Source organism: Balaenoptera physalus (assembly GCF_965194825.1).
Source record: "Balaenoptera physalus genome assembly, chromosome: 6".
NCBI classification, from domain to species: domain Eukaryota; kingdom Metazoa; phylum Chordata; class Mammalia; order Artiodactyla; family Balaenopteridae; genus Balaenoptera; species Balaenoptera physalus.
Genome location: NC_138885.1, coordinates 16115115 through 16130161, shown reverse-complemented (window position 1 = coordinate 16130161; position 15047 = coordinate 16115115). Strand labels below are relative to the sequence as shown.

The 15047-nt window shown below is 32.5% G+C and overlaps 1 protein-coding gene and 1 long non-coding RNA gene across 2 annotated transcripts in view; one reads left to right on the top strand and one right to left on the bottom strand.

Moving 5' to 3' along the window:
• Positions 1 to 15047, bottom strand: part of LOC309662807 — a 619026-nt gene that overhangs the window by 120460 nt on the left and 483519 nt on the right. The gene's annotated exons all lie outside the window — the stretch shown is intronic.
• The window catches only part of DPP10 (dipeptidyl peptidase like 10), a 685907-nt gene that overhangs the window by 637295 nt on the left and 33565 nt on the right, over positions 1 to 15047 (top strand). The window contains exons 18-19 of the mRNA XM_082465825.1: positions 4510 to 4608; positions 4720 to 4789. Of these exons, the coding sequence (XP_082321951.1) occupies positions 4510 to 4608; positions 4720 to 4789 (169 nt within the window). The remainder of the gene's footprint in view (positions 1 to 4509; positions 4609 to 4719; positions 4790 to 15047) is intronic.

Below are 15047 nucleotides of genomic sequence, written 5' to 3'. Positions count from 1 at the left end.
AAAACTAAAAATAGAATTACCATATGATCCAGCAATCCCACTACTGGGCATATACCCAGAGAAAACCGTAATTCAAAAAGACACATGCACCCCAATGTTCATTGCAGCACTATTTACAATAGCCAGGTCATGGAAGCCACCTAAATGCCCATCGACAGTCGAATAGATAAAGAAGAAGTGGTACATATATACAATGGAATATTACTCAGCCATAAAAAGGAACGAAATTGGGTCATTATTAGAGACGTGGATGCATCTAGAGACTGTCATACAGAGTGAAGTAAGTCAGAAAGAGAAAAACAAATACTGTATATTAACGCATATATGTGGACCCTAGAAAATTATACAGATGAACTGGTTTGCAGAGCAGAAATTGAGACACAGAAGTAGAGAAAAAAATGTATGGACACCAAGGGGGGAAAGCGGCGGGGGGTTGGGGGTGGTGGTGTGATGAATTGGGAAATTGAGACTGCCATGTATATACTGATGTGTATAAAATATATGACTAATAAGAACCTGCTGTATAAAAAAAGAAATAAAAAAAAATGTTCAGTGACTAGGAGTTGATACATATATGTAAAATTTTACTTAGTATTTCAAAAGTCCTTTGTCTCATATTGCTATCTTTCCTTTTCCTCTTTTTATATATTCATTTTTTTCTTTCTCCTTAATTGTGTATATATGATTCCTTTACTTTAATTCATTTTTAGTCTCTTCCCTTTCTTCCTTTCTCTCCATTGCATCTCCTTCTCATCCCTCCTTATACTTCCTTTCTAATATTTTCTCATCTCTCCCTTTCTTCCTTCTTCCTAATTTTCTGTTTTCATTTTAATCCTCTTTTCTTCCTCAATCCCACAATTAAAATCATGTCTTAATACTACCTTGTCTTCATAATGTTTCACAAAAATCTATGATTGAAACATATTTTCCGAATTTATCATGAAAAAACTTCTGTATGCTTTTGAAAATGGCTTTATTTTCTTCTGTATTTTTTTTCCTTAAATATAATTTTATTTCTCTGTGACCATGGGTTGATTTTTTTTTTTACCATGAGCAAATGAATACCTTTGATTTAGAAGTAAAAAAATTTCAAGTACCTCTTATCTCATGTAATTTATTTTTTCCCATTCATTTTTGATAATAAAGAGAAGCCATGAGAAATTATTAGTATATTACTCTCATATTGGTGCCTCCAGCTCTATTTATTCATTCATTTATTTAGTTAACTAGTCACTGTAATACAATAAACTATTGTTCACTTTTAAAAATATTTATCCAACAAGATGCTCTCTAGTAAGGTATAAAGGTAAAAAATTAATGGGCTTTAGTCTCTAAAAATTGCTGCCTATGTAATTAACAAATATCAGGTGATACTGGTTTCTAAATACAAAAAGAATGCTTTTATCCACAATTAAGTGCATTTTTATGACAAGTCTTACATTATAAATGCTGAATCTTTAATGAAAGTGTATAAAGTTGAAGTATTCACATTTTAAATTTTATAATTGAATATTTGGGATAGATTCTTTGAAAATATGCTATTATTTAAATAATCTGAAATTTCTTGTATCAGGGAGATAGAAGAAATCTCTGAGAACATCTAATTTCCCAAATTTGTATTATAGAGGACGACACTTATTTACAAGAGAGGTGGTTTGGTGTGCCTGAAATCACACAGAATTCACAGTCCAAAGCAAGAATCAGAAAATTTAATGGTTATAATTGAATATGATAATTTCTCTGGTAGAAGTAGACACAGTTCAAAAAAAGAGGAAGTCAGTGGAAAGCATTTCTGGAAGAAAGAATGTGAATACACAATCATGAGGCATGAAACTATTTACACCTGCAAGATAAAAGTTGTTCAATGTGGCTGGAACAAAACATTTAAGATAAAAGCAAAGGTATAGGCTATAGGGCAGGCTGGAGCCAGATCATAAAAGCCTTTTGTTTCATCCTAAGGAGTTTGTAATTAACAATAAAGTATCAATGATAAACCATTGACAATTAAAATAATATTCTTATTCTGGCCATGGAGTACCTGAAAGTAGACATGGCCTCTTGGCAAAAAGAAAGAAAAGAAAAGTGAAACAGAAAATAAAAGAATTTGTTTTCAAAAATAACTGGATAAAACACATGAAACAACACTTTTCAAGCATGGGACAAGAGTCACGATAGGCCTCTGATCCCTGAAAGAAGGGAAACAAGTCAGGTGAATGTTGTAATTGTCCTGGCTCTCTGGCTGGAATTATTTTTTGGATTCTAGGGTAAAGAGGAACAATTAAATAAGTGTATAAGGGTATCTCAGAGTCACAGTTGAGACAGAAATTGGTGTTCAGAAGGGTTGAAGATTCTGGAATGTTGGGAAGCTGGACAACACTGGAGCACAAGAAGAGACAGAGAGAAAGGATACCAGGAATCTGCATAGGGCTACAAGGGATCATCTTGCATCTGTTGCTGAAAATACCTAGCTGAGCATACGTAGGAAGATACTCTGAGCCTGGGAAAAGCCAGAGCTCACACAGTGCTGGGATATATTAAAGTTCCAAACAGTCAGAACACTGGAATGTTTAGGAGAGATTCCAGAAGAGTCATGCCTTAGTGTTAGAGCGTAACAAGTCATAGAGCAAAGGTCATTCAAACTCACACTAAATAAAATATTTTTTAAAGCTTTCAAATAATTAAGCTGACCTGCAAATAGCTTAAACATCTGCTATTACAAAGTCCAACAATTAATAAAAGGACAGAACGATGCCCAGAACTCAACAATGTAAACATCACAGTGGTTAGAATCCACTAAAACATTCCTGGCTACATATAGAAGCTAGAAAATATGACTCATAACTAGGAAAAGAAAGCCAGTGAATTGAGACAGATTCAGATATGAATCTGCAATTTATAAAAGGGTAATATATTATGACTATGTGGGGTTTACCTGAGGAATCCATGATTGCTATGATATTCAATAATTAATCAATGCAACTTACTATGTTATACTGTAAACTTAACAACTCAAAGGATTTAGAAAAAATATTTGATTAAAAATGAAAAACAACAATAATAAAGTAGTAATAATAACTGGGCAAGAAGAAAAAAAAATGATTCAACTTGATGAATGGTATGTACAAAAATACTACAACTGACATCATACTTTATGTTGAAGACAATGCATTTCCCCCAAAACTGGGAAAAAGTAAAAATGTCTGCTCTCACCACCTCTTTGCAACACTGTATTAGAGGACTTAGTGAAATGAGGCAAGAAAAAGAAATATAGGTAAAAAAAATTGCCTTTATTTGCAGAAGATATAAACAAAACAGAACCAAATAAACAAACAAAAAAAATGGAATCCACACACACTCATAATACTATTAGAAATAATGAGTGAATTTATCAGGGTTATTACAAGTATAGGTTAATATACAAAAATCAACTATTTTATATACTATAAGGCAATGCAAAATTTAAAAATAGTTAAAAATAACTACTTAAAGTAACATCTGGAACTATGTACTATATACTATAGTATACTATATACTATCCAATAATACATCTAATAGAAATGTGTCAGTCTCCTAAAATGAAAGCAAACATTTCTGGAAGAAATTAAAGACTCAAATGGATATATACATGCATACATATTTATGGACTAGAAAGTTCACTATTTTTAGTATATAAAAATCCCCAATAAATCTATATATTTAATATATCAATCAAAATTCCAGCAGTTCCTGATGTTTCTTTCCCTTCATGTTTTATCAGTTTTCTCTCCCTTTTTTTTTTTTTTGGTTTTTATTAAAAAAACCATTTTAATATTTTCTATTGCTATATTGTTGAATTCATTAATCTTTTCTTCTGCAGTATCTAATATGTTATTAATCCTATCCAGTATATTTTCATCTTAGATTTTATAGTTTTCATGTATCTCAAATTTTTCAGTTCTTATTTTTAGAATTTTAACTTGTTTGTTTTTAAAATGTCTTTCATATTTCTCCTTAATATCCTCAGGCTTTTTTTAAACTTAATGAACACATGGAATGTAATTATAATCTCTGTTTTAATGTCATTGTCTATCTATTATATGCATCTGTGTCATTTCTGGGTTCTTTCTATTGAATAAAATTTGTACTCATCATGGGTGATATTTTCCTGATTTTTTTGTATGCTTGGTAACTTTGTATTAGAATTCAGGCATTGTGAATTTTAAATCACTGGGTGCTAAATAATTTTGTATTATTTAAAACATATTCTTAAGCATAACATTAACATGATCAGATTTACATTTTGAAAACGTAAATGCTAATTCCAAGTATAAGGGGCAACTGGAGACAATTTCACTGGAATAAAGAAGCTCAGTTAGAAAACTGTGGTAATAATCCAGAAGAGAATTTATGAGAGAGTAATCGGTGACTAGCACAGTGCCTGTCAAATGGTAATGATGGATAATTATTTGTGTTACACTGTTTCTTAATCAACACATAGAGATTATTTACACTATCCTTTTTGACTTATAGAATATTTTATATTGGAAAGCAATTCTATGCTGAAGGAAGCTATCCTGAAGAAGAAGATAGTAAAGTCAGAAATTAAAACGCTTCATATTGATGACTATGGTAAAGTTTTGTGCATGCTATGTTATTCAAAAAAAAAAAACTTTCTCTGCACCTTATAGTTTTACATATAAATGACTCTCCATCTTTAATATTTTGCTCTTTCTTTAAAAGAACTTCCTTTACAGTTGTCCTTTCCCAAAGATTTTACGGACCGAAACCAGTATGCTCTTCTGTTAATAATGTAAGTATTTTATTTGTTTTTGAAATAAAGGAACCTAAAGACTTTAGAATTTTTCTTATGTCTCACATGGCAGTATTCAGATTAAAAAACAACAGAAGAAATCCTGTATGTGTAGATAACTGGGACAGCTGTCAGTTGTATGAGCTCCTCAAGGACACCACCACTAAATAATATGGAGGGGTGTGTAATTGATTGTGCTTCTTGCATCCCAAATTGCACTCAGTGTTACTCCTGGGAATAATGACACATATAGTTCGGTTTATGGATGTCTGCTTAGCAATTACTCAAGCTTTATGCTCCCTTTGTTTTCTTTCTTTCTTTCTTTGTGATATATTTGTCATATCAAAGTTATACTAGATTTGTAAAAGCCATTTTTTTAAAATTGTGGTGAGAGCACTTAACATGAGATCTACCCTCTGGACAAAATTTTAGGTATCCGATACAGTGTTGTTAACTACAGGCGCAGTGCTGTATAGCAGACCTCTAGACCTTATTCATCTCGCATGACTGAAACTTCATACCCATTGAAAAGCAACTCCCCATCCCTCCTCCCTCCAGCCCCTGGCAACCACCATTCTCCTCTCTGCTTCTGTGAATCTGACTATTTTAGATGCCTCATGTAAGTGGAATCATGCAGTGTTTGCCCTTCTGTGACTGGTTTTTTCACTTAGCATGATGTTTTTAAAGTACATCCATGTTTTCACAGGTAAGCCTTATGTTTTCTATTAGTTCTTGATGCAGCATTGAGGGAACATTTATTTCCAGTGTTGAAACAGTTCGTTATATTTATATTACTCTTACCAGTTTTCCTTCCTGGATTTAAGATCAGCCGGAGGCCACTCCTGTCCTCAGAAAAACCTGACTCTTAGGTTTTTCCAACTTGGAATTGACTTTGGAATTGAATTCATTCATACTTTCTGTGAGATTGTATTGTGACTATATACTACTGGTCACAGAGGCCTCTAACATCTGTTGGTTGACTAACTTGATATTGATGTAGAATTGTATTCCTGAGAGTTATTAGTTATTTTCCTTATTAAGAACCCAGCCAACATATTGCTATGACAGTGCTTAAACTTGTCTACAATTGTTCAGAGCCTTTTTGGAAGAGTAGAACAGAAAATAACATTACTTGTTTTGACTATTGAATGTGGACAGTAAGTATTCAGTCTGCGGAATCCAGCTGCCTGGCTTCAAATTCCAGTTTTGTCATTTACTAACAGTGTGTCCTTGAACAAGTTACTTAACCTCTTGTAAGGTTCAGCTTTTCCAAATATAAAATGAGCATTATAATCCAGCCTATGTTTTAAGGCTGCTTTTTAGATTAAATGAAATAACATATAAAATGCCTAGCACATGTGAGTCTTATAATTATTGTGATTATAATTCATTCCTTTTAATATAGATTGCATTGATTTAGATCTTTTGATAAATAGAAACAATATGTCATTTCATTTTAATAAGCCAAATAATACAGAAAATACAATACTTAATATTTTCACTCACTCCAATGTTTATTCCTAACTCTAATACCTTGAGCTATCTTTGTTTCTCATGCCAGGACCTTTCTCCTTTGTCCCTAATAGCCAGAGGCCCTGAAATTTCTTGGTATCTTCCTGAGGAAGTTCTTATTTGCTCTTTTCTTATCTTAACTCCTTCTCCTGTATCTTCTCTTTCACTTAGTTGTCTTTAGTGCTTTTATTTTAATTGAAGTATAATAAATTTTAATTGATTTACAATGTTTCAGGTATATAGCAAAGTGATTCAGTTAATCTATTATATATATATATATTTTATACATAGTGTATATATGTTTATCCCAAACTCCTAATTTATCCGTCCTCCCCCATTTCCCCTTTGGTAACCATAAGTTTGTTTTCTATGTCTGTGAGTCTATTTCTGTTTTGTAAATAAGTTCATTTTTATCATTTTTTAAGATTCCATGTATAAGTGATAGGGTATGATATTTGTCTTTCTCTGTCTGACTTACTTCATTTAGTATGATAATCTTTAGGTCCATCCGTGTTGTTGCACATGGCATTATTTCACTCATTTTTGTGGGTGAGTATTCAATTCCTATTTGAACTGTATGTGTGATTTACTGGGGAAATAGGCACTAAAATGAGAAAAAACTGAAAAAAAATTCTCAACCTCATGTTCTGTCTCAGTCATATCTCCTTTTGGGAAAAGGGATTGTTCTTTTTATTCACTGAGAAATGAGGCTTCTCAGGGAAAGGAACCCTACTAGGCATCCTTCCGTGAAGCATGACTTACATAGGCAGTTGGATTTGTAGACAGTTCTTCCCATTCACATATCCACTGGCTCCAGAGTGTGTCAGATTTCGGGGGAAAAAGTAGACAAGAGTTCAAATTCTCTCTGTAGCCTTGAGTCAGAGAAGCCAACTGGCTTGTCCTGCCATCAGATTTGTGCTTTGGTCTGGGTGATTTTTAGTTCATAAGAGGAATATAAGGAATTGCACAAGACTCAACTCTCTTATTGGAAAGGAATAGTCAAGTGTTTTTTAGAGGCAGGAGAGTAGAGTAAAGGCACTGGCTTAGGAGTCAGGTAGGCCTGGGTTCAAATCTCAGCTCAAAGATTTACCAGTACATCGCTTAATTTTTCTAAGCTTCAGTTTCCTTATAAATAAATTGAAGACAATAACATGGAATAATATATATATAAACATGTCACCATAGTGTCTGGAAGAGCATAAACATTTGCAGTTGGTGTTTAATAAATTGTAACCATAAACATAGTTATTATTAGAAGTAGTAGTCATTTTAATATTTAAAAGTATCAATATAAAAATTTAATAATATATTTTAGCATCCATAAAGTTATTTAATAGACATTACTAAAGCAGATAAAATAATATAGTTAGGCCTATAGAGTTTAATTTGCCACTTTTTTTGTTGAAAAGAATAAAAGTGAGTACTAATTCATTAGTTTTCATTTGTTTTTATATGCTGATTATACTAAATATTAATTTAATTTATCCAAACTCCTTGATTTTTAGAGGTAAATTCTCAGAAGTTTCACAGAATATGACTTACAAAGCCAAACTGAGGATTTTTTTCTTTTTTGATTTTATATTTATAAAATGATCAATTGCTTTAAGCTACGTGATCATTCCTAAAATATTTATGCTTGGAAACCCATATAGGTCAGAATGGCTTAAGTGTAAAGTGTCTTTTAACTGTTTTTTAGAAGGTTTATAATTTAAGGGCATTTTTTTCCTTAAGGTTAAGTACTGTGTTCAGTTATAAGTGGACTCCACACTCGAAAAAAGAAAATAATAATAATCGTCTTTTTTTCCCTAAATGGACAATTTGACAGTGAAGAATAGTAAATAAAATAACTAATATTTAAATGAGGCTAAGAGATGATTTAGTGATTTTGGTGTCACTACTTTATTGCTATTCTGTGCAGTGCATCTAGTACCTGACAGGCTGTGAGTCACTTCTTCATCTATAGAGATGTGTTTGCGTCCAGGAAATTCTATAGTGAATGCATAAGTTGGAGACTGGCTGCAGCTATCTGAGGAGTTGAAGGAAGATTGGCCTTGAAGAAAGTAGCCTCTGGCTATTAGGAATCATCTTTCTGCTAAATTTTCATTATGGAACCTCAGAAGAAATGGTCCTTTGAGGACCTCTCTGTGGCCATATTTTCTGAAACTCAAACCTAATTTCATGATATTGAAAGTACAAGTGAATCAATGGCAACCAAATATTTTACTGTAATAGAAAATCTAAGAAGCATTGCCACTACAAATGTTTCTCAGTGGCCTCAACTTATATTAGCCTCTGTGGGGTCATGACCCCTTTTTCTTTTTTTTACTCCTATTGTCCTTCTAGATGCCTAATTGTCTTTCTCCAGTCTTTCTCCTTAATGTTATATTAAGTACTTAAGAACCCAGTAGTCCATATTCACATTCATACCTATTCTATATGCATCTAGTCTATAGTATATATACTATATCCATCTATATCCATTTCAGCATGTATCTCCTTGAATTATTGTTTCTTATGTTATTCTTATTTTCTACTCCTATATATGTAACTTAGTACAATACAAATTTACCATGTTGCTTTTATGTGCAAGAAGCTGTGCTAATGGCTGAAATGGCATCTTGAAATCTGTAATCATGCTTTTAGATTTGTGTTATCTCCACAATACCTAGCACACATAGAGGAACCTTATGAAAACTTACTAACTAATCTGTAATTCTTTTAATAGTGCAAGACTGAAGATTACTTGAGAGAGAGCCTACAGTTATAGATGTTTACTTGATAAATTAATATAAATCTAAAGGCCTAGAGCCTGATAGGAAACAATCTAAACAGATATACTGTTATTAGAGATGAAAGGTTTTTTCTCTGTTCACTGTGTTCCTGAAGACAAGCATATCAAGCTGAGGAGTTTCATTCAGTACCAAGGAATCATCATGTCTTCCCATTTTATACTCTTTCATGTTCAACTTATCCATGCCACCCTTGGCAAAGGTCTAACGCAGAGAGGCAGTGACTGTTCAACACATTACATTAATTTCCAGAATGCAGCATCCTTTATCATGCCCTTATGACTTAGTCCCATCTCGCTGAATTCATCTTCCTTGAAATCCTAATGAGTTCTTGATCATCCATCAAGTCTTATCTTCCTGAAGCTTTCTTTCACCCTCTTCATCAGCCCATCTATATCCTATAACAATCTCAAATCTATGCCTCCTCCTACAGTGACAGCCTTCTGTTCAAGGTCTTTCCATATATCTTGAATCATATTGATCATATTGTTACTTTTCCCACATTACCGTAATTTGGTGAGGGTGTTTTTATATACTATTTAGGAAATTTCTGACTCCCACTAGATTTTGCACCAATGTTTCTGAAGGAAAAATCCATGGTCTAGAAGTGAGTATTTAGAGAAACAATTTATAGAATGGCTTATGAATATTTCAGTATCTTAGGAAAATAGAAATGTTAAAAAAATCTTTATTTTAATATAGTAATATATTCCATGTATTAAACAATGCCTTGTTTATTTATGTCTTCCTCACAGCAACTAGTTTTTGCAGAGTTGCTCCACAAATTTGTGTTGAGTGAAGAGATTGACAATGGCCAGAAATCAGATGAATATGGTTATCACTACAGTTTACTACAGTTTCCCACTGAGCCATTTTAACTGGAGAGCATTATTCATTTTTATCTAGATATTTTCATCATTTAGTCAATGTTATTCATATCAGAGTCCTAGGACTTGGTCATCTTAATGGAAGTAAGCTGTTTTCCAGCTCTTTTTGTATAGTTATTCTGTTAAAAAGCAGGGTATAATTGGTACATTCATAGTGAGCGAAATTATCCAGCTACTCATCTCCAGCAGTCAAGTTAACATCACTACTTTTTTCATACACACATTTTCCTTTCAAAAAACAATATGGATATTATTTAAAATGTTGAATAACATTAGGTCCTCCCAGAGCCCACACCCTTCTTCAAGTCCCACACCAGGCATAGAGCATAACTGGACAAGTCAATTTTAATCTGTCACCCTGCTCTCTACCTACACTTCCTTTTCTGTAATGTATTGCTATATCCTCTCTCCTTCAGTTTCTTTTCCACTCTGCTGCTAGAGTGAACTTTGTGAGATCCATATCTGAAAATGTGGCTCTCCTGGGGAAAATCCTCTCATTATTATTCTCCAATTGATTAAAAGTTCACATTTCCTAACACAGCATACAAAAGTCTTCATCTGTTTCCCATATATCTCTCCATCTTCATTTGGCTCCACCCACCCTCTAAAGAGACATTCAGTGCTCTAGATATTTTTTAAAACTGTTTTAAAAATGAAATACCAGGTTCTCAATCATTTCTCTGTGTCTTTTTCCACAGTCTCCCAGTACCTTTAGTTTCTATTAAGACTTCGAGATGTATTTTTACATAATTCTATACACACCTCTGTTATAACATGAAACCACACCAGATTACATACAATATTTGCTTTGCTGTCTCTTAAACTATAAACTTATTGCTGCTGATAACCCTTTTTGTATTGTTTTACCTTAACACAGTGCTTGGAGCATTGTTTATGTTCATAAAATATTCATAGAATGAATGAATAAATGAATGTATGAATGAGTGAATATATGAATGAAGGACTACATGAATGAATAAACAAAGAAATCAATCAACCCTGAGTTAGTCATCAGGAATGAGTTAAATCAAAGTAGAGAAAAAGAGAAGTAAATTATTTGAGATTTTATAATGTGTTAAATCAGCCTTTAGGATGAGTCAATTTTTCTGCAGTTTAGTTTTCCTCTCAGAAAAACATGAGGTGAGTTTCTCATTTCTCTTACAATCTTTCTGGATAAAGCTAAATCATGATTGGTTTTCATGCTATCTTTTTACTGTTTCTCTTTTACATTTGATTATTGAGATTATCTTCTTAAAATAATAGGATTTAATAATAGCTACCGTTCATTGAGTGTTTATTGTACAAGGGGCATCATGCTAAGGATGTATAAATGCCATCTTTAATTCTTACAAAGACCAAGTGAGGTAAATATCACTGTCCTCAGTTTAACACAAGGAAACTATGACTAAAATATGGCATGTATATTAACTCCAAGATCATGGGCAGGACAAAATTAGTGTTTGAACTCAAAGGTTTTTTCAATTTATTTTTCAGATCAAAAAGCTCTGCTCTTTCTATTACACAATACTCTACTTACATATCCCATTGCATGATAATTATTATTGGAAGATTTTCAAAAATGCTGTCGAGAATCAAGAGGGACTTCTCTAAAACCAAATTCGTATAACCTTTCTTTCTTCCCACTTAACAGTTTGTGATAATCTCTAGAATGTAACACTTTCCACCTGTACCGTGTTAATGCTTTGGTGTAAAATAAAGATTATAAAGGATGAATTGTGGGATTGGGATTGACATATATACACTACTATGTATAAAATAGGTAACTAATGAGAACCTACTGTATAGCACAGGGAATTCTACTCAATGTTCTGTGATGACTTAAATGGGAAGGAAATCCAAAAAAGAGGGGTTATATGCATACGTATAGCTGATTCACTTTGCTGTACAGCAGAAACTGACACAACATTGTAAAGCAACTATACTGCAATAAAAAATTAATTTAAAAAAATCATGAGTAAGTTCCTAGATAGTCCATATGAAAGATCAAATTCTCAATCCACACTATTTCATAAAATTCCAAATTCTAATCAGAGGGTTCACTTTATGGGAAGTCTTTACTCTCTTCACTTACTATGTGGATTCATACACTTTTGAGTAGATCAGATTGTTAGAAGTAAGTTTGTTTTGTTTCCCAAGAGTAAAGACACACATATTCCAAAATTTCTATAACAATATTTGATTATCCACTTGTTCATGCCAAGTACATACCCATTTCACTCTCAGTTTTTTACAAAGATAACACATTTGCTAAATGTAAATGGACAAGAGAGATAGCTAGTACTTGTCTCAATGAGTCATTATTGCTTTACCATGTAAGAAGGGTCAAACTTTAAATTTTAAGTTTCTGACTTTTCTTATTCTTGTTCATTTTGCTCATTTAAGTGAATGTAAAATGTACTCACACTGTAATACCCAGGAAATGATTAAGAAGAGAAAAGACAGTGGCATTTAATCTTGGTAATGGAAGGGGAGAAGGTGATCATTGCTTTTTATATTATTCTTGAACAGATTAGAGCTTTTTCTTTCACAATCTATCGATAATGCCTCTTAATGTCAGTATTAATTTCTTTAGTACTGTTTAAAACTGTACACAGTCAAAGTTGATGTATTAAAAAAATGTCACAGGGAAACAAATCTAAATTTACAAAAATGTGTATGTAATGTGTAAGACATAATATTCTCTTGACTATTCATTTAAATTGATAGATTTATGTACACATACTAGTATAAAAATATATAAAGTCACTTCTATGACTTACATATTTATACCATTTTAGCTCTTTTCCTTTCTTAATACAAGTCTCAGATATTAATGGTTTCCTATGAATGACATGAATGATGTGATATGGTTTCATATGAATAATGTCAATTGATTACCTATTTGAAACATACAAGTATATTCTGTATTTAAAGATATGCTTCTGAGTGCTTTTCATAAGAAATCTTCCTAATTTATTCTGGTTTTTTTTTTTGGTTTGGATGGTCACATATTAAGTCATAAACATAAGGGTATAACTATATTAGATCATTCTTTTCTTCTGTTTTAATTATTTATTTTTTTCTGAAATCTATGATAGAAGAAAACATTAACTATGTTACTAATTTGACATGTCTTTGAAAGGTTAAACTAAGGATACTAAACATGGTGTTTTCTCCTTTGGTTGTTGGATTCAACAAAGCCCCAAGTTGAAGGAGTGCATCAGTGACATTATGTTACTTATTCATAGTTAGCACTATAGTTATTATTATTTCTGTTTAACTGACACAATAATGTAAGCTAAGATTAAAATTACCTGTGTTTATATAGCCACATTTTTCAGTTGATAAATTGACATTTGGAATCCAGCTAAAGGATTCTAGTTAGGAAAAATGTATTGTATAACCACCATGTATTATTGAAGGTGAATGATGCCCTGTCTATGATAAAATGAAGGTTCAAAGTTTGTATATAATTAGTATCCATCCCTATATTATAAATCCATTGCAATCCATGATGTACATCCTATGTATTGTATGCCTCAATATTACACTCACAACATTCTCATGCTGAATTGTATTCTACTTTAGAAAATGAAGGGAGTTCTCTGGGGGTCTAGTGGTTAGAACTCAGCACTTTCACTGCCTTGGCCCCGGGGTTCAACCCATGGTTGGGGCACTAAGATCCCACAAGCCGTGCAGCACACACACACACACAAAATGGAAAATGAAGAAATATGAGATTGTTGTGAAGATTGCCATCAGCTTCTTATTTTAATATACACATACTTAGGTCTATTTCTTTTGGAATATACCCATATTCCTTAAGCCAGCATGTAGAATATTTTCCATTATAATATCTAAAGCAGATCTTTTGCATAAAAGATTTACATAACAATTATATTCACATAAAGAATGAGGTAGAGTCTCCTGTTCTCGATCTGTTTATACAATGTGCTAAACTGTCTTTTGACTGTGAGTGATTTAGGTGTCAATGTCTCAAAGGCCAGGGGATGGATGAAGTGGTTTCTAGCTCAGTGATTACACAGCCATCCCCAGCAACTGAAAATAAAGATCAACAAACCCCTTTCTCTTTCGACCTCCTCAACCACTCTGTTAGAAATTATTCCAAATGGAAACTGGCCAACAAATAAGAATTCATGTAGTAAGACTTCGACGGTAGGGATGATTAGGAGATTGGAACTTCCATTTTATTGCACAATTTCTATCTACAAGACATCCCTGAGGCCCTTTTCTGTTGGTTCTCTTCTGATAATTTTATGTGCTGTCTAAGATGTTTATCCCGAGGTTAATTTTGTGTGGATAATACTAACAGTCCATTTTGGGGTTTTGTAGTTGGCTCATTAATATCCATGCTGTTTAACATTTCAACCTGTGTTCCGATAAGCTCTTCATTCTTTGGCTTCCTATATCAATATAAATAACTTGATTTAAAGAAATGAGTTCTGTTTTTTTTCATTGCTCTAATGATAGTTTTATGCAGTTTTTATATCATGCTAAGGAACAATCTCTAGCTTCTATTCAAGAGAAATCAAAGAGCAGAATAGAATTGAATTTCCTTCCAGAAAAGGAAGAATTCCTTTAGCAGACAGAAATTGACCCTGATATGCGGAAGGCTATTCTACTAAAAATCGAAGGAGGAAAAGAAGAGAAGTGAGAAGAGCAGTAGGGTAAAGATGAAAAAAGATGCAGTTTTATTAACACAAAATACCCTCCCAAATTTGAGATCAAATTTTGATCAAGAAAAAACATTAAATTTATTGTCTGAGCAGCTTCTTGAATATAAAGAAAACTTATTGAAAAAAAAAAACGCCTCAAAAAAAAAAGACCTAATATCTATGTCATAAGTTCTATAAATCAGAAAGATATACGAGGGTAACATTCTCTTGTTTTAGTGGTTCCAGAAGAAGTATATATGTGTGGAAGCAAAAGAAAGAATTTACACATACAGAGACACACAAATTACACTCAGATGCATAATCACATGTGACTATGTGTAGAAAGAAATCAATTACACAGAAAAAAACAGAAATACATACATATTCATTCATT